Genomic DNA, 27,642 nt, shown 5'->3' on the forward strand with positions numbered 1-27,642 from the left:
TAAAGAAGAAAATATGAATAGGAAAGTAACGATTAAACACAATCCCCAAAGAAATAAAACAAATGATGGTACAAACAGAGTATTCAAAATATAAGGCTTTTGTGCATTTGTAATCATTCTACATTTACATTAAGGAACATCTAATAAACCAAGAGCTAATTCTAATTCAACTTGAAATCCTCTCTAACTCCTCTATTAAATATTATTCCTTTCTTCTTCAGTACTAATTTCAGTGCTCTTTTTTCTTTTTTAAGCAATCAGGGTTAAGTAACTTGCTCAAAGTTACATGGCCAGTTATTTCTGGGTGTGGTGCTGAGTGTCTGAGTCCAGGATTCGATCTCCAGGTCATCCCGACACTGGAGCCGGTGTTCTTACTCACTGAGCCACCTGGCCGCCCCTAAGCAATTGGGGTTAAGTAACTTGCTCAAGGTTACACGGCCAGGTGTTTCTGGGTGGGTGCTAAGTGTCTGAGCCCAGGATTCGATCTCCAGGTCGTCCCGACACTGGAGCCGGTGCTCTTACTCGCTGTGCTACCTGGCCACCCCTTCAGTGCTCTTTCTTAACATATATACAGACACAGAGAGTATTATATAATAGCTTACATTTATATTGCGCCTTAAGTTTTACATAGTACTTTCCTCACAACAACTCTTAAAGTAATCAATGTAATTACTATTGTCCCTATTTTACAGATAAGAAAAAAGAGGCTAGCCCAAAGTCATTTAGGTAGAAGATGACTGAGGGAGAATTCAAACCCTCCTTTCAAGGTCAGCTAGTTTTTTTTACTGTGTTCTTATTACTTTGTACTTCACTACAACCTAAGGTTCAAGCTGGTTTTACTTGTGTGTGTGTGTGTGTGTGTGTGTGTATGTGTGTGTCTAGGATTCCTTTGGAATAGGGAAATCCTAGTAAGAAAAATCCCTCTACCACTTTGAGCAACCCTTCTCTGTAAATTATATTCTTAGAAGGTTATAACCTGGGGCACTGACAAGTTAACTGTCTAGAGTCATATAGCTAGTAGGTGTCAAAGGATGGAACTGAAATGAGGTCTCTGGGGCTCTAAGGCTAGGTCCACACAACTATTACACTACAGCTCATAAAACAACATATTATATACTAAAATGTATGAGTACCTCAAATACATCTTTCTCAGACTAGGCAAGTTTAATTAATAGAATTTTCAAGATCCTGAAAGATATAGTCTATTCATATGTAACTAGATGTAAAAGCCAGAACTTCAGAGTCTTTGTTCACAAGTGCCTCACTGTTATTTAATAATTAATACTGTCCTTTTCTCCTGCAACTATCAACAATTCTAATTCTGATCCCTCACTAAACAGAATTAGTAAACTGAATATATTTTTTCTATGCTAATTTTGCAGCAAGGGCTGTATTCTACATAAATGTTGAATTAAATCTGTGAATTTGTATATGCTAATAACATAACATTAGAAAATGATGATCATCTTTTAAAATATCAAAACAAGGAATGTTAATTTTTAAAATGCTAGTTCAAAAAATAAAAATTGGTACTTGCCCTCCATCAAATATCTTAACTCTTCTTGGTTCATTTTTCATTATGGAATTTTCTTTATCTTGTTCATTGCTAATTTCAGAGGTGTCTTTATTGCTGAATTCAACTACTTTGGATTTTTGACTACCTAATGCTCTCTGAAAGAAATAGAAAAATTCGACCTTAAAGGAATTGAAAACAATACCCTTTAATGTTCAATGGAGACTATACTTTATAGTAGTTAGTATAAAGAGGCGCATGACTGTAAATAAACTTAATTTCACATAATCACATTTAACCTATCTTTTCAGTAACAAAAAAATTATACCTAAACCACCCATAATAAAGACTGGTAATATTTTAAGGTTTCCCATAGTACTTCCTTGTTCCTAAAATAAAGATTCCACAACTTCCTTCAAAGTATATATAGGTTAGGATTCAGAAATGGGGAACCTGCAGCCTGAAGGCCACATGTGACCTTCTAGGTCCCTTAAGTCCTTGCACACCTGCTTCAGTCAAAGGGTCATATTTGCGAACTTAGAGACCTTGACGCCATAGGTTCCCCACCCCTGGGTTAGGTGCTATATGTTAACATTTTAAGAAAGTTCTTCATTATGTCTAACTTGAAATTTTAACATGTAGTTTGAGTCAAGTTAAAATCTTTCATATAATTGAACTTTTCCCATGAATACTCCTGCTCAACCTCCCAAACCCCCAGTAAAATAATTTCAGCAAATTTAAAGTTTCACCGTTAAGTTCTATTTTTCAAGCACTGTAAATTATCAAGGAATCCTTTCCACATGTGACACATTAGTTTGAGTTGCAAAACCAATATAGTCAGTCTTCAAACTTGTGATGAATTACATTCCTGAAAAAGGGCTGTAAATAAAGGTATAGGAATAATATAAGTCAGCTCTAACTTCCTCTTGGAAACACTTATAACAGGGGTTACACTCCTCAACAAATGCCAGTTGCCATAATGGCCATGGAAATGGTCACAGGTACACTAAACAAAGAGGAAAATATAATAACTGTGACATGTTTTTGTTAAATTTATAGATATAATGTGGTGCAGTAGAAAAAGCATGAGATCTGAGTTTACATGCTAGCTCTCTACTATTTAGTAGGTCTGTGACCTTAGACAAGTCAGGGAAACGTGATCTGTCTCTGGGTGACATAACATGATCAATAAAACAAAAATAGGTGGGTTGAGGTTATCTCTTAGTTCCCTCATCCACTACCCCACCACCCCTAGTGTAAATTCTATAATATAAAGTAATCCCTTAAGTAAATTGCAAGCATCACTGGGCAAGTGAATATAACTGCATGTGGAAATAGAAGAAATTTGGGAAAAGGCCTCTACTAAGGTTAGGAGACAGTGAACTCTGAGGGGTGCTGTAGAGAGGCCACCTGAGGTTCAGAGTGATACATGGGGTCATATGTACTGAGGCATGTCAGAAGGTGAACTGACAAAGCAATCTGTGTGTTGCCTGCTATATGTACAATTGTGAGATTAAATCGTTCTTATCTGACTAGTGTTTTCAGCTAGTGAATTTGAAAAACATGCCAATTAAAGATTGTTCAGCAGGTGCATTGATTTCAGAAGGCATGGCTCAGACGTTTTGTCACGAAGATCCTTTGCTGACTGCAGTCAGACTCTGAATTCTAAAAGACTTCAGAGCAGAGTCTAACCTACACTTAAATAAAAATCCAGTCTGCAACATATCTAACAAGTGAGCATTGAACCTGTGTTTGAAGATCCTGAAGATCCCCAGGCCACAAGAACCAATGATTCCCAAAGACAACACCTTTTTTTTTTGGGGGGGGGGAGGAGAAGATATTCTAACTCTTGGGAAATCTGGCCTTCCACAGGCCCAAATCTGCCCTTTTACAAATTATACCCATTAAACTTAGTTCTACCCTCTGGGCCAATCCTAAGAAATCAAGTGCCTTTTCCACATGCTATCAATCAATGAATCAACATTTATTAATCACATACTATATGCCTGGCACTGTGCTAATACTAGGCCTTCAAACACATGAACACTGCTATCCTGTTTTTTGCTCTTCTCAACAATAAACATTTCCAACTTCAAATGACTGTCATGTGGCATGATCTCAAGATCCTTCACCTTCTGGTTGACTTTTCTAGCTTATCAATGCCTTTCCTACAACATGGAACCCAGAACTAAGAATAATACTCCAGATTTACTCTGACCAGGACAGAGGTATTGAGAATATTCTGACCAGGTTCTGAACAGACATTATATGCTTCTCTTAATGAAGTCTAAAACTAAATTAACTTCTTTAACTGACACACCACACTGCTGAATGTTTTAAATTTGCAGTCCAACCCCCAAATTTCTTATCGCCAGCACTCATCACAGTGCCTGCAGCAGAGCGAGCTAAGTTTAGTTAATGCTTATTGATAAGTAAACCTTAAGCTGGAAACTGAGGGATTTTGGAGAAGAGATGAGATTTTATCACCTCATCAAATTGAGATTTGAGACTTTGGAAAGGAGAAAATGGGAAGTGAAACGATCTTCCATTTGACTTCAAAATATCAACTTCAAAAGAGCAAGATTGGGAAGATGTGGCCAGAAAGCAGTATGTTTGAAAAAAAGACCTGGGAGAATTGATGGCCTACAATCTCATTATGACTTAATGTTGTGATGTAATTGTCTAAAATTAGCTTGGACTTAAGAAAGAAATGAAAACTAGAAGCAAATGAGATCACATCTGAAATACTGTACTTAAATTCTGAGTGCCTTACTTAAGGATGGACATTGACACAGACTCTTGAGTGGCTTTGACTTCATGCCAGGAGGATCAGTTAAAGGAAGTGGAGATGTTGAGACTAGAAAAGAGAAGACTTGGGACAGGAAGTTAGAAATCTTTCTCTAAGTATTCAAAGAGCCACTATGTGATACAAATGAATTCCAAATCGAACTCCTCATTTTCTCCCCTGATAGTCAGTCCTACATTACCCATGATCTGCAAAACTTCTCTTGCATTTCCTGCCAATATAATGAAAAGTAAACTAACCGACTTCTTAGTAACACCTTCTATAATTCTATGTGCCATTTTCCCAGTTGCCCAGGTTCAACTCTTCAGTCATCTTCAGTAAATTAACTCCTGCATTTAATCAGCTACTGAGACCTGCTGAGGGCAGCCTTCCTAACCTCATTCACCCATACTGAGAAGCACTGCCATAGCTGAGGTTCTACCACTTCTGGGATACTCTTGTAGGCCTCTCCAAATCTTTCCCCCCTCCTCCACTTTTTACAGTCTCCAATCTCACATTCACACACCTGGCAAAAATACAATCTGTAACATGCAGATCTGAATGATGCCTCCAATAAGATAAAACAGACCTCCTCAGCTTGGTGTTTAGCTTCAACCTGATCTCCAAGGTCATTTCACTCCAATCATTTTCGTGCCCTCTGTAACTCTAGACAACTTAATGTAACATTCCTTGGTCTTATTCTGCCTTTGCCTCTGTTTGTACAGATTATCACCAAGATACAGAATGCAGTTCCCTCCCTATCTATGCCTGTGGAAGAATTAGTTCAAATACTTCCTCTTCCATTAAACCTGCTCTAACACCCATTCCACATTACATAAAAAGTTGCTTCAATTCCTACTTTGCACTTATCACCTTTTCTTTTACACCACAATAACTGGTATATACGGTCATATTGTAATCTCTATTAGACTATAAAATCTTCAAGGGACTGTATGACTTTACCATTTCTGCATTCCCAGGGCTTAGTATAACTACACTTGGATACAGCCATCCCCTAGGATACTAGGTATGTAACAAATGTTTACTGAATGAAATTTCATCTCTCTGCCTGTGTGCTGTCTTGGCTCATGTCTGTGGTCCTATCTCTGCCTCTCATTCTACATGCCTTTCCTAATGGTGCCCTTTTCCCACTGTGTTCTTCTATCTTTCCCTTTGTAAAAGCCTGTCTCAACTTGAGAAAAGTAAAATGGGTTACGCTATCACTTGTGGTTACTTTTAATTATTCTCTATCACGTGTAAAATGTTGCACATTTGCAAAAGGCAGGCAGCAATCAGATGGTGTACTCAGAGAGAAGATACAATTAGAGAGATTGGTACCTTCCTATGATATTCACTACGACTCAAGACTCATGAAAAATGTTTACACAGCCTATGACAATTATAAATTCAGTCCTTACATTTCTGTAGCTGGGTATAGCACAATTTTGATAGCTGGTTCTCCGGGGAATCTTTTGTTTGTTTATTTGTTTATTATATTTTATTATGGCCAAAGAACACATGCTCTAACTGAGGGGAGTCCAACTTCTGCCCAGACCAAAGCTGCCAGGATACTAGAGAGCAAAAGGAGAAATATGTTTAGGAAACTTTTATAACGTTTCAATTTTGCAATCTGCATGCTTGTCTGGGTCCCATACCCCTGTGAAATAAAGAATGTGGAGTGTAGGCATATTTTTCTATGAATTTTAAAGTAATCTCAACTATGTGGTCATATTTTGTCATATACATTCAACATGGCTCCAATAGTTTGTGACTATGACCTTGATTATTTCAATATAATTTTTCCAATGGGGATAATGATACTGGACATATGATTTCAGTGATAAAGGGAAGTCCGAGATGAGGCAATTCCTTCAACCAATGGAGATCAACCCCTTTTTTTCAACTTGCAATGTTGGAGAACTCCTTAGAACTCTGAGAGACCAAGCAACTTGGCCTGGGCAACAGATCCTCTATGTGTCAGAGGTACAACTGGAGCCTAGGTGTTCCAAGCTCTGGGCCAGCTCTCTTATCCATTATGCCAGGCTGTCTCTCTTGGATTTTTTCTAAAAATGTTTCATGAACATAAATGCCTAAATATTTAATATAACCTCTGGTTGATGAACTGTTATTTATAACCCAGGATTTATTTACAATAGATTTTATGTTCCATGCCTGATTTTAATTAAAAATGAATGACAATTTTATATTTCTTTCTTTAACAAGCAAAAAGAACATTAAACAAAAGTAAACTCTTTTTACTTATGTAACCAACTGATTATCCTCTTGTGGATCAGTGGCTTGGTTAGAATAGCCCTTGTTTAAAAGTAAAAGGCTCCCAGATATTAGGAAGCTAAAATAACAATATTCCCCAAATTGAATAAATATAGCACTTCACAGTTTTCAAACCACTCCTATGTTCTTCACTTTTTCTTTACCTTAAAACCTATGAGTTGGTAAGTCAGAGAAATTATTAGCCCCATTTTGTGGGTCAGAAAGCTGAGATTAAGGGAACTCAAAGGGACTTGCCTAAGGTCACACAGTTAAAAAAAAATAACTGAGCTAGGATTATAATCTGGTCCTTGGAATCATAGAAAATGTCAGTGACAGAGTGGAAAAAAATGTTGCCAGGAGTTAAAAGACCTGGGTTAGAAGATCCTTCCTCTGACTATACCGATGTGAACTTGAGCAAATAACCTAATTTCTTGGGGGGGGGGGGTCTCAATGTTTTCAAAAGTAAAACTAAGAAATTGGATTATATGGCCTTTAAGGTCCTTCCCAACTCTACATCAATGATCTAATTTGAATTCTTCTGCCTTCAAAGTAAAAATTCAGCTCTCATGTGCATTTAAAAGAAAGAGCACAATCAAAATTATTTTATACTTCAAAGAGATGTGAAAATGCTAAAAAGGTAGAGAATGATCAAAGAGAAAACAAGTACAGTAAGGAATTATTTGTAAATAAAACAGAGCAAGAAGAAGATTCAGGATGGTGAAATAGTAGAAGTATAGCAGATCTCTCAAAAACAAAATTCCTCCACAAAGATCTAAAATATGCACTAGACCAAGTCCTAACTGGTAAATTCAAGAAAAATATCACAGCAAGTTAGGGTTTTTCCCAGCCCAGGTTGACAAATGAAAGTGAAAGAAATGTCTGTGGAGACTAGGGACTGTATCAAGCCAGGAATATTCTGGACCATTCCAACACAGACACTGAAAGAGGGCTGATGGAGTGTACCAGGCAAAAAGACATTCTGGACCCACAAAGACAGGTTCAACCTTGTGTAAGATGCAGAAAAAGGTGTCAACTAGCAGTCTGTAGCTCACTACCTAGTTCCTGATGACAGATCCGGTGTGGAACTGAGAGGTAACCTGAGTCTAGTGGTGGTATTCTAGGGTGAGGAGTGGTCCCAGGCACTGTTATGTAATGAGTTGGAATCAAGTAGTGGCAGTGTGGCTCAGATGGCAGGAGCAGAGTAGGGTCTTAGCTCTAGCATTCAGCCAAGTCTGAAGCAGAATAACCAGGGCTAGAAAACAAGAATAAAGGGAAATATGGAGTTCTATCACTCAGAACCAGAGCTTTTCATATGACTGACAGTAGCTAAATTCAGTAGTAGTTCATTGTTACTCCAAAGAGTAGCAAGTCCACAAATATGCAGAATTCAAATCAGAACAGTAGTAATCAGATTTACCTCTGGATCAGACCAGTATGGGATCATTGAAAACATTCAGGTCCCCAGTCTAAACTGTCATTGAGATTCCAGAAAAACATAATCTCTCAAGAAAGAAGCACCAGGAAGACACAAACTCAGCTTGGATATTCTTTCTATAAGTGTGCAGAGTCCAGCCCTAACAACAAGTACAAAGTCAGAAGTAGGTTAAAAGAATTGATTAAAGAAAAAAACAAAACAAAAAGATTATTGCCATAAAGAAATATTATGGTGACCAAGATGTTCAAGACAAAAACTCAGAACACAATGACTTCAAAACAACTACAAGCAAAGCCTCAAATTAAAATGCAGCTTGGGCACAAGCTAAACTAGAATTCCTGAAAGAGATGAAGCAAAAGTGAAAAAAAGGGAAAGGCAAAGAGGTTAAAATTTATTTGTAAATTAAATGAGAACATTAGATGGGAAAAAATAAAAAAGAAATGAGAGCTATGGAAGAAATAATTCGAAGTTAAACTAGCACCTTAACACAAGAAGCATAAAACTTTACCCAGGCAACAAACTCTCTGAAAATGGCAACTGGCCAAAAAAAAATTAATGGCTCCATGTGAAAGAAAAGAAATGGTAAAACAAAAAAAATAGTTAAAAAAAAAAGAATGGAAAAAATATCTCATAGCAAAGATAACTGACCTGGAAAACAAATCATAGAGAGATAATTTAGGAATTGTTGTCCTATCTGAAATCCATGAACAGAAAAAGAGCCTAGAATAACATACTTCAATAAATCATAAATGAAAACTTAGGTAGTGTGGAAACAGAAATACTTCCCTGGTGACCTCTTGAAAGAAATCCTAAAATGAAAATTCTTAAGAACATCATCTAATAGCCAGAGCTTCAAGGTCAAACAAAAAATACTTCAAGCAGCCAGAAAGAAAGAATTCAAGTATCGAATAGCCACAATCAGGATCACACAAGAATTAGCAGCCACTAACTATTACAAAGAAAGAGATAACTTGGATTGTGATATTCTAGAAATCAGAAGATAACAATAATAAACAACTCTGAAAGATTTAAGAATTCTGACCAACACAACCACCACCACAGTTCAGGAGGGCTGATGATGAAGCACACTAACCTACATCTCCTGAACACAGAGGAGATGGATTAAGAAAACAGAATAAAACATTTTTGGTCATGGTTAATGTAGCAATTTGTTTTGATTTACTGTAACAGTTTTACAAGGATTCTGTTTTTCTTTTTTTTAATAGTGTGTAGGAAATTAGAAAGATTTTTGCTAATTAAAATTAGTTTAATTACAGCAATTTTAAATGAGTTAAGAAAACGAGACAAGAGTATTGTGTTTTACAGAGTTTCAACAGCAGGCTAGGAAAAGAGGAGTTCCTAGGAGTTTGACAATAGATTTATATCAAGCATTTATCTAAAGGAGAAGAGATTTTTCTGAAAGCTCTGTGTACCAATTGGTGGAAGGATAAAATTTAAATATTTTAAAGGTTGAAGAAATGAAGAAAAAGGAGTGAGTCAAGTGACATGGTATCAGGAACAGAGGATAATATCTGCAGAGGGCAGAGTTAACATTATATATATGAATGCTTTAAAGGTAAATTTGAGGCGTAATTCAGGCCTCATGAGAATATTTTCCTAAGTGAATTAACTATTTTCAGAATGAAGACATCGAGGGAACTGGGTGAACCAGAAGAAAAAGTGGTGGACCAGGAGGGAATTAGGACAATTTTAACTCAAATTTGACCTTAGAGCCTTCCTGGTGTTGAGACTATTGGCAAGTCACAACTTCTGTCTGCCTCACATTCCTCATCCATATATTAGAGAGAATAACTGTGCCTACTTCCCAGGGTTGTTGTGAAGATAAATGATTATTTGTAAAGTAATTTGCAAACTGTAAGCTACTATTATTATTAAGCATTTTTCAGCTTCTAGGTTATATTAGTAAACCGGTGTTTACAGTTTTCTTTTGCAACCTTCAATTCTTTAGGGTCATCAGCACTCAAAGTGATGACTCACCTGACTCCTTTAGATCACAGTTCTTTCCCTCTGATAACTCAGTTGGCCTTAATCTCTAAGCCACATCAATCAAACACCAGGATGACTATACCTTGAAGTAAATCATCACTTAGCACTGGTTTTCTTCTATGACTTCAAATTTAGGGCTTCTTCTCCTGTATGTCTGCAGACTTCTACTATCCTCACTTCTAATTAATTTGAACTTAGTAAACAAAATTCTTCAGTCTGACCAGGAATTTAAGTTGTTTTCTATGTCTGTTTTCACCACATATTAGCTATCAGGAATCTATGGTCAGCTATTCTATACTCCTGCCCCCACTACCTTAACTCTACCTTACCATCATTTCAATCCTCCTTTTGTCCCCAATATCTGCTGTTCAATGTCTACAGAATGTGTCTGAAGGCAAATTCAGAACCATACATTATTTTAGTTTTCCAATCTTTTCTGACCACTCTTTCTTTGACTCTTCTTCCTTTTACTTGTATAGCCTAGTATCTATACTGTAAGTTTTCTCACTGTAACACTGCCTCTGTAACACTCTCTTTATACTTCTTAGGGGATTGATGGACCCTTTTTTTCCTTTTTAACAGCTTTGAGTATCACATCTCTAAGGAGGAGAGAGAAAAGGACAGGGCAGGGGATGGAAGGGAAAATAAGGGGATTTATCAGGTCTCCCGGACTCCAGGCCCAGTATTCTATACACTGTGCCACTTAGCTGCCTCTAAAATGTGAACTTCTTAACTCTAAATGGTCTCTCAACTCTTCTTCCAAGAGGCAGAGTATAAGAAGGTTGAAAATCTTAGGAGAAGGTAGAGATTTTGGTGGGGAGAATTAGTGCATAAACATGAGAGAAAATGACTCAGAGTGGAATAGTTGAAGGGGAACCTAGAGAATTTCGAATAGAATGTTTGGCTCTGGGGAAACATGGGAGGAGTAAGGATTTGGATTTGCTATGTATGAGTTGTGGGGCTCCTATTAATAATGTTCATGGAGTAATGATAGCATTTTTGGAGACTGTGATAAAGTCCTGGCAGGTAGCTTTCAGTCTCAAGCTTTTTGATATGGAATAAAGACAGCAAAGTGGGAAGGAGAGGGGAGTAGAAGGGGGAAAGGGCACTGACAACAAAAGCAGCATTTGGTTATAACACTTGATGTATATATGTGTATTAGAGAGAGGAGCTCAAAACACTTCATTATTCTATACTGACAACATGGACACAGCTGAATGTTCCTAAAACATTTGCTTAGATCTTGTCACTTCTCTGTCAAAAATTCTTTAAAGGGCATATGCTTGTGGATAATATAAAAAATTTGTAGCTGAGTAATCAAAGTTGGCCAAAATATGCTTTTACTTACCTAATTCCCATTTCTTCAAAACAACTCTATTTACAACAAGGCTGATGCATTATTCCCCTAATAAGTCATGAACATTTCCACCTCCCTGCTTTTGTTCATGCTGTTTTTCTGATACGAAATTTTCTCCTTTCTCCTCTCTAAGAGACCAGCTTAAGCTGCATTTCCTCCTTAAATCTCTCCCAAACCTCTTCAGTTTATACTGGAATGTTATCATTATCTGACATTAATTCTAACAGTAACTGTTATATATCATATAAATGTCTGTTGAATGAATGGTTAAGATTCATATAATTTGAATGGGAGTGTCTAAGAATTTTACTCACTGATCAGGCTGTGGTTGGAGTTGGGCTCACTACTACTTCTAATTAATTATTTGGCACAAAGGTCAAATGAAAATGAGTCATGTCAGTTCAGTATATAAATTTAACAGAAAAATTGCACTATATATACTTTACATAGTAAAAGAATTGAATTTATTTGGGGGGGGAGGGCACGGCAATTGGGGTTAAATGACTTGCCCAAGATCACAAGGCTAGTAAGTGTTAAGTGTCTGAGATCAACTTTGAATTCAGGTCCTCCTGACTCCAGGGGTCAGCAGGATCAGTGCTGTATTCACTGCACCACCTAGCTGCCCCAAGAATTAAATTTAAAGTTCTGTTTTACTAAGGTAACTTATTTTCTTAAAGGCTGAATGGACTATCTTGATGGGCATAAAGCAACCTGGATTTTAATACGAGGCTAGGTAGCCTTTTGTCAGAGATGCATTGGATGAGAAGTTTGCACTAGGTGTCTTCTGAGATACTTTCCATCTCTAAGATTCTAGGAGAGCTAGTATGGCATAGAACAAAAAGCTTGAGAAATGGGGCCAAGAGACACTTCGGTTCAAATGCAAGAATTCTCAGCTGTCTGACTATTAACAACTCTATGAATCTCAGTTTTCTCATCCATAAGATGAGGACAATAATACTTGTAACAAACTTACAGGGTGACTGTGAGGATAAATAAAGCAAAAATACTTCATAAGTCTTAAAACTCCATATAAATGCCACCTATTGTTATTAAGAAGGAAAGAATACAGACTTGCAAGTCTAGTTTTCATAAGATATTCAAGGCTCTTATCCACAATGGAATAAGGCTACAATTTCTGAAGAGTGAGTAGTTATCTCTCTTTGGTGGAACAATGATGATGTTGACAAAGATTTGTCAGAAATAATAATGAATATATTACTTCTAGTTATTCAAATGGGAGCACAAATGCTATCACCATAAGAGATCAAGAAAAGGAGTGAAAAAGGTGATTTTGAAGTCCTAAGCAAAAGACAGTTTTTTGGGCAGTTTTTTTTTCACAATCTCTTTAAACCCCTAAACTTGAAAAAACAAAAAGTAATTAAGTACCAGATACATATAAGCTGATTCCAGAAGAAAGCAATTCCTCTTCTTCTAACACACACACAAGGTAGAAAACAAACAAAAAGCATGAATTAACACTAGAGAACTTAACTACTTAAGAGCTCTAACTCAGCATACTCACAACTCACAACTCTCCCCAAAAGAAGCTCTTATATCAGTGAGCATAAACAAACAAACAAACAAACAGTTTAGGGATCTGCTATGGAGATGGCTCAGTGAAATACACCCCACCCATTACAAAAATAGTACACACAGAGATACAGATTCTACCCAACCACATGAAGGAAAGGAAGAAAGAGGATGAAGGTAACTAGCTGAGTTAGACACATTCTGGTTTTCAGAACTAGAAGCTAGAGGAGAGCAGGGCCTGGAACACTAAGGAAAGGGGGGCTAGGAAACCAGCCGAGAGCTCCTCTTCTCCTGTTGGACGTTATTAAGAACAGAGACCTGGTCCAGTTAACTGTCACTTCTCTTAATGCAAGAACTGTGAGGCCATCCAAGATCCCATGCTTGGGGAACTGCAATCATGGGAGGAGAGAGGTTAAAGAGAAAAGAAGCAGAAATACAAAAGCCTAGTTCACAGGCAGATAAACCAACAGAAAGAATCCTAAAAAAGAAGGAAGAATAAGAAGTAAAACCAAAATACTTTAAATAAATATTATAATATGAAGAAAAGTGAAACAATAAGGCCTGGTAAAGGACAGAATCTGTGGACTGCCAAGGAATCATCAAACAACAAGAAATTACAGAATGGTTCAAAAGAGAAATAAATGTTACTAAAGAAGTAATTGGTAAAGAATTAAGGTCAGTTATTGGATTTATTTTATATATATATATATATTATTTATATATATAAACTAAATGCAAAATTTAAGAACACAATTAGTACAGTAGAAAAAAGTGAATACATGACAGAGAAACGTCCAATGTAGAAGGCATGTGAGAGAGAATAACATTTAAAAGACAAATCTGCAGAAATGTAAGAAAATTTGGCAGAAGATAAGCAAAAGACTACTTTAAAAATATATAAATTTCATACAAGTCAGAGAGAGAGTGACGTTGAAGACAAGGTGTACAGAAAAAAAATTAAGTATCACAGGTTTCCTAGAAGAACATTATAAATAAAAAAATCTAAATACCACAAACTAAGGATAAAATGAGAGAATCCACAGATGACCAAAATAAAAATATCAAGCACATCAAACTTCAAGACATGTAGTGGTGACACTTTAGAATTTCAGTGACACATAACTAAATTTTTAAGTGGCAAGAAAAAAATTTTAAATTAGAAGGAAAAATCAATTCAAATAATATACAATTATTCCACATTCAAGAAAAATCAGAGGAAAGGCTGGAACAGTATGTTTCAAAAGGCAAAGGAGCTCAAGGTGCAACACAAAAATGACATCCTGAAAACTGAGCCATTATAGTAACCAGTGAAAAGATGGATGTCCAACTCCCCCACCTCAAAAAAAAAAAGGCATGAGAGTTTCTTGGAGGTTTAAAAAAAACCTACAAGAGGCAAGGATGACATTTTACTTGCAAGAAAGGTGAATAAACACAATTATCAAGAAAATTTTAAATATGGGTGAAGTTAGGTGGCACAGTGAATAGAGCACTGGCCCTGGAGTCTGGAAGACCTGAGTTCAAATTCGGCCCCAGACACAACACAAAAACTAGCCCTATGATCTGGGGCAAGTCACTTAACCCCAATTGCCCTCCAAAAAGCAAAAAGAAAAGTCTAAATAATTATCTCATCTTTAAAGGCTATTGTTTTTAAAAGAGAAAATGTGAGCTATGGGGTAACAGAAAGAACAAAAAAGTACCTGAAGGGATAGATGATAAGGGGCTAAAAAACTGAAGGGGAAATTAAAGGATCAGGAAAAGTTAAAGTAGAAGTGTTCAACTAAGGCATCATGAATTAAATCTTTTGAGACTCCTAGAATCAATGCCTGTTGTAAGAGACAACAAGAGAAGTGGGAGTTTCATAAATCCAAGAGTGAAGGTGGAGGACAGAGGGGAACAAGTGATATACTCCTACTAAGTCCATGGGTGAACAGTGAAAGGATGACAATTCCCATATTCTTTTCACAAGAAAAGGGTCTTGAGTAGAATAAAAGAAACACAAATTAATGAAAAACTTAGTCATTTATCTCCTTTTATGAGATGAATCTTGCCTGAATACTTAAACTAGAGAAATAAAAGGCAAAGAAAAGGAAGATCATATAACATTAATGATTATTACTTCAAAAAACTTTAAATAAAATCCTAGCAAGAAAGATGATATTAATCTAAAAAATTATCCACTCTGATCAAGATGAACTTATAATGGGAATACAAGGATGGTTCCACATTAGAAAAAATATCCATAAATTATTATATTAAAAAACTGTCGGGGCAGCCAGGTAGCACAGCGAGTAAGAGCACCGGCTCCAGTGTTGAGAAGACCTGGAGATCGAATGCCAGGCTCAGACACTTAGCACCTATCCAGAAACACCTGGCAGTATAACCTTGAGCAAGTTCCTTAACCCCAATTGCTTAGGGGCGGCCAGGTGGCTCAGCGAGTAAGAGCACCGGCTCCAGTGTCGGGATGACCTGGAGATCAAATCCGGGCTGAGATACTCAGCACCACACCCAGAAATAACTGGCCGTGTAACCTTGATCAAGTTACTTAACCCCGACTGCTTTAAAAAAAAAAAAGTCCCCAAAGAATCAGTAAAGAAGCTAATTGTGATAATAGTTTTAGTAAAGTATTAAGATTCAAAAGAAATTCACAATAATCAAGAATATTTCTATATAACAATAACAAACTCTGAGAGAAAATAACATAAAGGGAAATTTCCCCAAATAACTACCAATTGCAAATAATGCCAAGCAATCAATCTAGTAAGGCATATCCAGGACTTCCGTAGATAAAATCTACTACTATTTGAAGAAAAGAAATAAATAGCTAGAGGGCCCTTCAGTACTCTTGGTTGGGTTGCGTCCAGATTTTTGGTAGGGGCAATATATCAATGGAATCAAATCAACTTGTCAACTTGTTGATGTATCAATCAAACTACTCAAGGTTTACTTTATAGAGCAAAATAAAATATGCTTTTTGTTTGGAGAACAAAACTATCTAGACTCTTGAGAGAAAAAATGCAAAAAAAAAAAGGAGGAAGGGGAAACAGCATGTCTAGGCCTAAGACTACACCTAACATAAAGCAGAAATTATAAAAACTATTTAATATTATTGTTTTTTTTAATGTAGAACAGATAAGAAAAGGAAGAATAAGAAACAAGTGAACCAAAGACCAAATGGTAAAAGAGGCACAAAATTCACTGAAGGAAGTCCTTCAGAACTAGTTAAATAGAAAAAAGGTACACAAAAGCTCACAGAAAAAAAAATAATTCTTTAAAAATTAGAATTATGCAAGTGGAAGCTAATAATTCCATTAAACAACGAGAAACAATAAAATAAAGTCAAAAGAATGAAAAGAAAATATGAATTACCCCATCAGAAAAATTTACCTAGAAAATAGATTGAGGAAAGATAATTTAAGAATTAGTAGACTACTGGAAAGCCATTAGAAAAAAGAAAAGCCTACACATCACATTTCAAGAAATTATCTAGGAAAACTGCCCTGATATCCTAGAACCAGAAAGTTAAATAGAAACTGAAAAAAATCCACCAATCACCTACCAAAAGGGAGCCCAAAATGAAAACTCTCAGGAATTCTAGAGTCAAATCCTGAACTCCCAGGTCAAGGAAAAAATACTGCATGCGGTCAAAAGAAACCATTCAAATATCATGGAACCATAGTCATTATCACACATGATTTAGTAGCTTCCTTGTTAAAGGAGTGAAGGGCAAAGGAGTTAGGATTAAAAACAAGAATAACCTACCCACCAAAACTGACTGTAATCCTTCAAGAGAAAAAAAAATGGATATTCAATGAAACAGAGAATTTTTAAGCACTTCTGATGAAAAAACTAGAGCTGAATAGAAAATCTGGCATTCAAACTTAAGACTCAAAACAAGCATAAAAAGGTACACATGAAAGAGAAATCATAAGGGATTTAATAAGATTAAAGTATTTATATTCCTGTATGTCAAGATGAAACAAATAACTCTGAAGAACTTTATCACTATTAAGGCAGTTAAAAAGAAGTGGGAAAATTAACTCACAAAAAAGGCACACAAGGAGGAGCTTTTACAGTGAAGTGGAAAATGGGGCAAGGAGTTGTGGGCAACATTTTAATATCATTCTTATCAGAAGTGTTTCTTAGAGAGAAGAAAAAATACATGTGTATAAATGCGTGGGTGTTTATGCCATCTCAGTGAATGGAGAAGGGGCTGGAAGGAGAGAGAATTCGGAATTCAACTTTTCAAAAAGTATGTTAAAAATAAATAATAAATTCTTTGAAAAAAAAAAAAACTTTTAAGAACCTATGTAGCAAGCACCGTGTTAACACTAGACACACAAAAGCTAGAATCAACTTGCCCTTGCCCTTGAGGAGTTTATCACCACCACCATCACCATCATCATCATCATAATCTTTTCTCTTTCTCTGTCTCACTCTCAGATGGGTGAATCAGGGTAGTACTTGACCTAAACCTTGAAGGAAACCAGAGAATCTAAGAAATTGTATTACAGGAGCAAGGGGCAGTAAGTACAAAGGCAGAGTCAGAAGAAAGAATGCCCGGTGAGAAGGCTAGTTTGTCTAGAAAAATAGTTGGCAAGAAGGGGTTTAATGTCTGTCTGTCTCTCTCTCCATATATATATGTATTATGTACGTATATGAACAAATATGAATATGTCTTAGGAACAGGCTGCCCAGGAATTTAAATGGCAAACAGGAATTTATATTTAGTGTTAGAGGCAATAATAAATGGCATTTTAGGAAAATCACTTTGACAGCTCAGGATGGGCTGAAAGGAAGAAGACTAATTAGGATATTATTTAAATGGTTCAGGTGAGAAGTGATGAGGACATGAACTACAACAGTATAAGTGAAAGGAGAGAATGAATACAATGTGTGAAATACAGAAATAGAATTGACAAGATTTGGCAACTAAGTGGACATATGTAGTCAAGAAGGAGAGTCAAAAAGGACTCTGCTGATGTAAGCCTTGGTGACTGAAAGGATGGTGGTGGCTTCGACAGAAAAAGAGAAGTTAGGAAGAGAGTTGGCTTCATGGGAAAAGATATTTAATTCAGTTCTGAACATGTTTGGTTGGAGACAGCTATGGAACATTCAGATGGAACTCAGATGACAGACTAAGAATGATCTTGGATCTTGCAGTCAATCTGCCTACAGATGATAACTGAATTCACTTGAGTTGATGAAGCCAACGAAAGAGAAGGAATATATAGAAAGAAAAGGATCCAGGACATAGCCATAGAGCACATCCACAGTTAGCAGGTAGTATATGGTGGATGATCCAGCAAAAGAGATTCAGAAGAAGTAGTTAGCAGGCAGGAGGAAACTGAGTTGGAACAAAAGCATGAAAATGAAAGGAGGAAAAATTATGGAGGAAGAGAGGTGGTGGAGTTTCAAATGCTAGAGAGAGATCAAGAAGGATGAGGATTGAGCAAAAGCTCTTAAATTTGACAATTAAGAGATTACTGGTTACTGTAAAGAACAGTGGGAATGATGATGTCAGAAGTCAGATTTCAAAGGCATGAGAATGAGTAGATAGGAAGTGAAGGCAATGAGGAAAGACAGCTTCTGACATAGAAAGACAGAGAGAAAAGACGGAGATTCTCCAGAAAGAAAAGTAATGTTAGGGGAAGTAATCTGGAGAAGAAAGTGGCTGACCTTGGAATGGACAATCACCACCTCTTCAACTGAAAGATTTAAGTCAAGAAGAAGGAGAGTATAGGGAATGATGTCAAGGGACTTCGGACTGTAAAAAAAGGAAAGAAGTTTGGTAAGAAAGAGGGAAAAAAAGAACTTTTGTTAGGAAAACAGTCCAACCAAATATTTCTTCCCAAGAAACCTTCCTCAGAAACTACTTCTACTACAAATTCTTCTGCAGATAATCATACATTTGAATAATTATCTTCTTGAGTATAATAATAAATTTCAACAGTTTCTTTATTAAAGAAGGCTAAGTCAGCTAGGCAGCCTATAGGACAGAGTGCTGGACCTGGACTCAGTGAGACCCTAGCTCAAATTCAGCCTCAGACACTTCTTAGCTCTTTGTAGATACTTCTTAGACCCTTTAAAAGTCACTTAACCATTGTGTGTCTTAGTTTCCTGAACTGTAAAGTGGAGATCACAAAAGCAATTATTTCACAGAGTTGTTATGAGGATTACATGAGATAATATGTGTAAAGTGCTCCAGTGCCTGGCACATAATTGGTACTTAATTAAGACTTATTCCCTTTAAAAGAAAAAGGATGATGATTTCAGGGAAATAGTTTCACAGTCCGATACAAGATTTGAAGGGGAGTCATTAAAAAACATCTAGGGTATACAGGGAAGTCTATCATATGAACTGCTTATACATTCTGTTTCTTCTACAAAATGAAAAAGAAAAAAAGGGGGGGGGTAAAAATCTGGCATTTATTTTCACTGGTCAGAATACAGTAAATGTGTACACACTGTTTATATCTATGACATAGATCACAGAATCGTTGATTAAGAAATGGAAGGAACCTCAGAGGCCATGCCAGTTCAACCCCCAAGCTCCAGACTTACCCTTCCTCATTTTACAGATGAGTAAACTGGGATCTAGAAATATTCAGAAATTTAATTAAGACCACATATAAGAGACGGGATTTGAATTGAGGTCCTCTAATGACAAATCCATTGCTCTTTTCACTGTACCACTCTGCTTGTTTTGTGTTTGTGAGTGTGTGAGAGTGTATGTGTTTTATCTTTGGTACCAGTAACTCTGCAGTAAGCAACTAATATTAATTACTAAAAATCTTTTAGAATGTTTTGGGGGAAGAAGATTTCATTTCCAACAATATAGGTCATCAACTGCTCTGGAACTCAAGATCTTCAAAGAGTCATCTGAGGGGCACTGAGAGAGTAAAAAAGTGATTTGCCCAGGGTCACATGACTGATATAGGGCTTGAACCCAGCCAGGAAAACTCCGGGGCTACCTTTCTCCACTGTTGTTTGTTGCCTCCCAATTTAGAACTGCTGACTTTAAACACTTTTTTTTTACACAATGCTTAATTTTTTAAAAGAAAAACAATTAGCTAAATAAGGGCTTCACATGCTTCTTTGTTCAAATTTTTAAAAAATGTTTCTTAATCTTCAGTCTATAGTTCTGTCCACTGCATCATATCACCGAATATAAAAGGAGAGGTATATAAACACCTTTAAGCTGAAAATGTCTAAGAAATAGGGTTATTAAAAGAGCGCCTTTCAACTTCTGATACCTTCAGAGTAAAACTTCTTGTTCTAGAAGCATGATTGACAGTGTGGAAACAGCTACAGTTTCCTACCCACAGGGGAACTATTAAAAAAGAAAAAATGCTGCATAATCATGATGAGCAATTGTCTAGATGCTATCATACATCCCTTCCCCACAAAGCAAATCTGATAAATTCACTATGGTGTTAGAAAATAAAATATTATAAAGTAAATACCTTCAAAAATGCAAAGCCAACATAAAAAAATCATTTTGAATTATAGTCAGAATTCAGGTCCATAAGAGACCTGAAAAAAATCTTGTGGCCACTGACTACAGCAATTCAACACACAGTGTTCAAGAGAAATGCTTTAAAAAGTGTCACATCTGATTTTCAAAGACAGGCACAGAATAAAGGGCATGCAAATTCTCTCAAAATAGCCATCCTATGGTTTTGTTTGAAGTGTCTTTTTATTTGAGGTGTCTCCTTTTTGTGACTAACAATTTTACTAAGCTATTCAACAACAGCTCAATATTAAAGTCAAATATGCATCAACAGCAGCTACAAAAAACCCTACATGAACATAAACTTGAACATATTTTACTTTAATAGGGAACATCTTTAAAGTATTCTGCTTAAATGAGGGATAATTCTAAAGGGAAATGATCAGATTCTAAGGCAAGAAGTCCTCACAACTCATCCTTTTAAAATGCATTCTATGAAAGCTCTTGATATTCAACGTTCTCATAAACTTCTATTGGAAAGTTATCATTCATGTCTTCTCTTCCTCATCCTGCTTGCTAAATGTGCTCATTCTTTAAGGTTATGTCTTTGATCCTCTTTTCTTTCTACAATCTTTATCTGGATCATCTTCTTTCCTCTGGTAGATTACACTATCACCTTTATGCGAATGATTTCCCAAATCTTTACTTGCAGCCTAGACTTCCTTCCCCAAGCTCCAGGTTCACACTTCTCAAAGTCCTGAGCTCTACCTGAAGGACCAACCAGGACCCAAACTCCACATATTTCAACTGAACTCACAATTGTCACTTGCTGTCCATCTCTTTTACTACCCCAGTCAGTTCTTCCTGTTAGCCACTTTACTCATAGTATCAATCTAAATCACCTTTGACTTCCTCCTTAATCTCACATGCACATCTCCATTTACCAAGCTACTGATTCCACCTCCACAATGTCTCCTATTTGTGCTACTCTACTACCATTGCCCTCATCCAAGTCTTCAACATCACTCATCAGATTAAGATAATAGCTTCTCCAAATTATCAGTGTCAGAAAATGTAAAAAGATGGATTTATTGAAAGGTCTATAGTTACTTAATACGGTACATTATGACAAATGCTAATGTTTTTGCTTAAATAGTTACCTGTATAATTAGGGCAGATTTCAGTAGTTTAAATGAAAATACATTATTTTCCAATTAAACACTTTAGATGTACAAAGAAATTAATTACATGAACTGTTTTTAGAAAATAATTATATGTGAAGTACCTTGCTTAAATTGTTTTTCCATTTGCTTGAATAGACCAGTACATCTGATTTGGAATGAGAAGTTATTGCTTGACTATATAGGGATTTTCCAAACTTCTGTTTTGAATTAAGGAGAGAAAGTGCAACTTTTGTAGGCAAACCAAGTGGATTTGGATTACTGGAACTAATATTCCATACTGAATATGCTGAAGTTTTTTGGTCATTTTGAGGCAAATGTAATGGCTTCCGTTTCACAAGGTAACACCACGTAAAACTTGTTGTAGTCTTTAGGCTTGGAAAGGATAGCTGCTGTACATCTCCTGAATTAAATGTTAAAGAAGTAGCTAGTTCCTGGATACTCATTTTGTTACACTTGTTCTTAACCATTGGGGAATTCCTTTCTTGGTTACTGTTTGCACTCTTCAAAGGAGAAATGTGAATATTTTCTGGAGAAGATGCAGGTGGGTTTCTAGCTGCAAGATTTAGAGATATAGAAGATTTAACATTTCCTAATTCTGGCAATTCTTTTATATGTTCTACAATTTCAGATTTCAAATTCCCTGAAGAGGTATTGGACGGCAAACAATCTATCAAACTGCCAGGGTCGCTGCTATTTCCAGGTTGTGGAATAATTTCCTGATCCAATAAAACACTTTCAAGGGGCTCTGTAGTACAAACCTGTCTCACCAAAACAGGCTTTTTGTGTTTATTAGAATCACTAACTTTCACATTCAATAGTTGTAATGATCTAATATCTGTTATACAAACAGCACCATTTTCATCTTTAGCTCGTTTCTGTTGTTTCTCCATGGCAATATCTAAACTATTGGCTGGGGAAAGCATTCTTTTACTTGATGCTGATGATTCTGGGTGAGGAGAAAGACCACTGACAGGGATTTTCTGAATTATAGTTGAGGATTCTGATAGTGATGAATTTTGGCCTATCTCAGAAAACACATTTTCTTTAACAAGCTGCTTTTGTGAGTTTGGCAAAGCATTCTGGGGATCCTGGTGTGATTTTGGCATCTGAATTGCACTTTCTGATGTTGGCACTGTAACCATATTTGTCTTGCAAACTGGCTGACTTGATTGATCCTGGGTTACTAAAATTTGTGGAAGGGATGTAACAGTAGCAAGACTATAGGGTGGTACATTGCCCTGAATATGAACAGGAATCACAAAAGGTGATGTCTTCTGTATTTGACTGCACAAATGTCCAGTTTTTAGAGGGGGCAAAGGGCAAGAAGTAGATGTACCAGATATTTTTAATGAAGTCACACTTTGGTTCACACTAACTAAATTTGGATGAACTTGGTTTGACAAGGCATTTATGGAATTTGAACATGACTGACTTGAATGCAGAGTTTTAAAGTGAAGTTGATACTTTGGAGCAAAGCAATCCTCACTTTCAGAAGACAAATGTGTGGTGGAAATGGTGTCTGATTTTTTACCTCGAGTGGTTGCTTCAAAAGAAGTTTGCACATTTGGGTGCTCAGGGGTAAGAGAAATTTGATTTGTTAAATTGATGCCTAAAAGCTGTGGAGGGTTTGTAGAAACAGAATTTGAGATTACTGGTTCCAAGTCCTTAACTTGAATATGGGAAAGTAAAGAGTTCGAAGGAAACTCATTTGCAGATTTACTAGAGATCTGAGATCTATGAAATGTCACTGTGGTTACATCTGATACAAGAGTATTCGGGAAAGATGATGTTATTAGAGGAGGCAGATGACTATCTGGAGCTATGTTTAGAGATATTTGACGTACAAGAGGTCCCCTCCTTCTTTCTAAAAGAGGCACGTGTCCTGTAATTCCAATGCCAGTAGGAGACTTCAGAGTCTGTATCTCCACTAGTGGAATTGATTTGGATGGAGATGTGTTTCCACAGTCAAAAGACTTACTTCTAAAGTCAGAGACCTCCATAGATGGCTGTGTGCAATTAATTTGTTCCGAAGCAGCTCGTCTCATTTCCCTATAATGAGTTCCTGGCACACTCAATGTTTGTGAGCCAGCTGGAATCATAAGGAGCTCTGACTTATTTATACTTTCAATTCTGGAGGTATTCTCAATTTTAGAAACTTCATCTATATCTAAAGAAGCTGAGAAACTTGAAGTATGTGATAAACTGCTCTCTCTACTTAGACTCCTAGAAAGGGTAGAATCAAAGCTTGATTCAGCAGAGGAGTGTTCCATCTCAGCTAAACGGATCCTTTTCTTTTTGGGTGGCAGTTTCTCTGTTGGCAATTTTGCTAAAGTTTCACTCCGTTGAGGCCAATTGAATTTTTCTGTTTTTTCTTGATCATTACTTTGGGTTTCATGGTCACGATCTGGTTCTTCTGTGACCAATATTTCAGGGACTTGTATATTATGTTGGCGAACCAGTCTTGACTGTATCAGTAGATTTCTTTCATTTGAAACCACTCGAGGACTTTCTTGAAATTCTACTCTAGGTGAATCTGACAACACAATTTGGGGATGGTAAACAGCACTCCCAGGAATACATCCATCCTCTTGAATAATTCTAATTGTTTTCAAAGGTCCATGCTTCATTGATCTATTACACTCTTGAAAAGAAACTGGGGAACCTCTTTCAAAAGGCTCAGATTTTTCAAAGGAAGCAGCTCTGCTTAGTGAATTGGTATGCTGTATTACTGAAATTCCAGTCCCTTGTCTTTTCAACTCTATCTTTTCCTGGGTAATTGAATTTATTTGCTTTTCCACAATGGGAGAGAGTTTAGGTTCAATAGTCTGTTCTGTACTCCTAGTAACAAGTTGAATTTGAGATTTTTGTAATGTTATACATCCAGACGGTTTTCTGCTTGTGTCGACATTATGTTTAGACAAACTAGCACCTCCTGAAATAGTCTGACACTGAATACCTTCTAAACTTTTTGAAGCAATTCCACTTTCATTTTGTTGAAGCTCATCATCATCTCCAACACTTTTCATTTTCCTTCTTTTTCTTATCTGTGGTGTCTGTTCCCAGACTCCAGATGAACCAGCCATTCTATAGTGCAGGACTGGAGGTTGTGTACTGCTAGACACTGGACTGTGTTCAGCTTCTCGTATAGCTACCTTTGTTTTTGGTCCATGTAACTCTGAACAGTAAAATTTCTTGTGATTTTCAAAATTTTCCAGTTTCCTATATCTGTTTCGACAGGTTTCACACTCAAACATTGTTCCTCGGCCTTGATGGGATTTCTTTTTTTCCAAATTTGATCCTTGTGCAAATGACTTACTTCTTGGCAATAAAGTTTCATTAGAAACATTACATCCAAGATAGCCTTCATCTGAAGACTGTGTTGTTCCAAGAACATGATTTTCATTTGAAGAAGAATCTTCTATTGCTGTCTGTCTCACAAGAGTACGAGGATGTCCACTTTGTTGTACTGAAGAATTAGGTCCTGATACAAAGACATCATCATAAAAAGAGCCAATTTTGTCATCAAATGATTGACTTCCTCTTAGTGGATGAGGAGGTGGTATTATACTTGCAGGTACGGCCGAATAACCTGTAGTAGGCATAGAATTGCTTCGGGTTATAGGTAAACAGTCAAGGGAAGGTACAGACAAAAGAAATACTTGTTTAGATTTTTCAGTAGGTGTGAAAGGGGACTTTGGTATATCAGAACTTGAGCTAGTTCTCCTTCCCATAGGTTTTAGGTCAAACTGGAAAGAATCTTTAAATATATATGATTTTGGTGAATCTATACTACCTCTTCTAGAGAGAGAGGTTCTTCTTGGTTTCACACTGTCTAGCTGCTTATCATCTACCAAGGCTTCATTATCTGAAATTAACTTTGATATGCGTTCTTCTAGTGTTTTTGTTGCCATTGGTGGACGCATTTGACCAGACAAAATCAATGCTTTTTCGCCAGAGGCTGTTTGTACAGTTGAAGATGGTGCTGTACTGACAGTAACTGTATAGGGTCCGTTATTTTTATTTGGATCTTTTTCAATGGTGGGTAACACTCTTACAAAGGGAGGAGGTGGACTCATTGTCTGATCAGTACTTTCAGAACGTGAAAAGTAACCTGAATCTGTGCTTCCTAAACTTCGAGGACTGAGCAAATGCTTGCCTTGTTGCTCTTGGGGACAATCAGTAGCCTGTTGCCTTTGTAGTTGTGCATGTATAGGTCCTATATGAGACTCCTGCCTTTCTTCCAACTGTGAGACACCCCCTTTCTGATGGGCCTTATCATCAGTCTCTAAGGAAGACACATTATCTAAACTTGACTTTGTATTTGTAACTTGAATGTCCCTTGGTTTTTGTGTATTAGGGAGTTCAAGAGAGGAATCTATAACTTTTGGACTATCTGCTCTTAAAGGGGAAATGTTCACTGGGTGAACTACTACTTTAGGTAGTGATGTTCTTCCTTGTGATTCTGAAGATTTTTCCTGTAGTGAAAAGTCACCTAATACATGATCTGGATTACTTGGAATAGAACTTGATTTCTGTAAAGTTTCAGAATTTGATATAATTTTCATTATTTGTGTAGACTCCAGTTCTATGGAACCTTGGTCGTCTTGTCTTTCATCAGCAGTACCTTCATCATCACTTTCACCACTTTCTTCAACATCTGAATGAATATTAAGTGCTTTAGCTGATTCATGTGATAGGAATAAACCACTTGAGTCTGGCTGTAAGACAAGTCCCAGTTTGATAGCATGTGCATGAGATTTTTTGTGCTTATATAAATTGCTTTTAGTCTTAAATGAAAATCCACAAGTCACACAAGGATAGGGCCTTTCTCCTGTATGCGAGCGGATATGCTTTAGAAGAACACTCGGTTTTGCACAAGCTCTACTGCAATATTCACAAATGTATTTTCCTTGCTTTTTGGGCTTCTGATCTTTCAAAATTAGATTATACATTTGTTCCACACTGTGATTAACAATGGAAGCAACTTGAGTCGAATTATACACTGGGGCTATAGATAACTGTGTGGAATTGGTCGGACTTACTGACATTGGTGAAGAAGAATTCACTGGCTGGTTTTGAGGAATAACCTGAGATACATTAGAAGGTGGGGTATGATTTATAGAAGACGTTACTGCTATATTGTATACTTGTGGGATTTGGGGATTATCTTGACTTTGCTGATGTGTAAGTGACCTAGTAAATCCCTGACATATGGAAAGCTGATTATGTTGAGTAGATTTGGAAACAAATTGTTCATGGATAGTATGTGAAGGAGAAGCTGACTGAACTGGTGCTTGTTCATCCTTGCTGGCAGCAGATCCATGTACAGTTTGTAAGGTACAAGGAGAAACCTGTGAATCAGGAACAAATTCTTGGTGTGACAAAGAGTGATTTGGAGTACTCTGACTGTGTTTTAGTTTAGAAGGAGATCGGGCAACTTTATTTGGTCTCAGTTTTTCTACCTTTATAGCACAAGAAGGCCCCTTTTGTGATAAGGTACTCAGTTCTGGCTCCATGGCTTTCAATAAGACATCGAATGCAGTGCTTGTGTATGAAGATGAAGTAGTACTACAATTAAAAGTAATACATTCACTGTTGTCAGTCTTAGTCATACTTGACATAGAACTAGAGATACCCTGTTCACTGGACAAATTGAACTCTCCTGAATCAGAGCCTTCTGATCTCCACTTGCGTAATTCCAAGGAATGCTGTGATAAAGACAACTTCTTTGGGGGCACTGATGTTTCAGCTTTTGAGGCTTTGGTTGTTACTAAAAGTGTTTCCCCATTTTGTTTGATAAATTGTTTCCCATTTTCTACTGGAAAGTGATTCTCTTCCTTCTGGTATTCTGAAGTCCTATGAAGCACATTAAAAGATTGTTCTGTATTTTCCTTAAGCTTTGTTTGAAGAGGATTTCTCAGGGGTGATTTTGGTATTTTTTTCAAATGGTTTTCAGTTACAATCTTTTTCCGTTTCACACCTTTAACTGTGTCTGTTGTTCCTTTAACACCAGTCTCTAAAATGTCTGTGGAGGGAAATAGAAAAAAAATTAATTGAAATGACTTTAAAATACCTACTATAATAACAAAACAACAGCAACAAAAATGAAG

General features: G+C 36.6%; 1 protein-coding gene across 2 annotated transcripts in view; it reads right to left on the bottom strand.

Moving 5' to 3' along the window:
• The window catches only part of HIVEP1 (HIVEP zinc finger 1), a 179,376-nt gene that overhangs the window by 31,286 nt on the left and 120,448 nt on the right, over positions 1–27,642 (bottom strand). For both annotated transcript variants that reach the window (XM_069101353.1, XM_069101354.1), the window contains exons 4-5: positions 21,634–27,557; positions 1,538–1,671 (exon numbers count right to left, since the gene is read on the bottom strand). In XM_069101353.1, the coding sequence (XP_068957454.1) occupies positions 1,538–1,671; positions 21,634–27,557 (6,058 nt within the window). The remainder of the gene's footprint in view (positions 1–1,537; positions 1,672–21,633; positions 27,558–27,642) is intronic.

This window comes from Petaurus breviceps, unplaced genomic scaffold, assembly GCF_028583685.1.
Source record: "Petaurus breviceps papuanus isolate PSGF00001 unplaced genomic scaffold, PetGlider_PUasm1.0 458, whole genome shotgun sequence".
Lineage (NCBI taxonomy): Eukaryota > Metazoa > Chordata > Mammalia > Diprotodontia > Petauridae > Petaurus > Petaurus breviceps.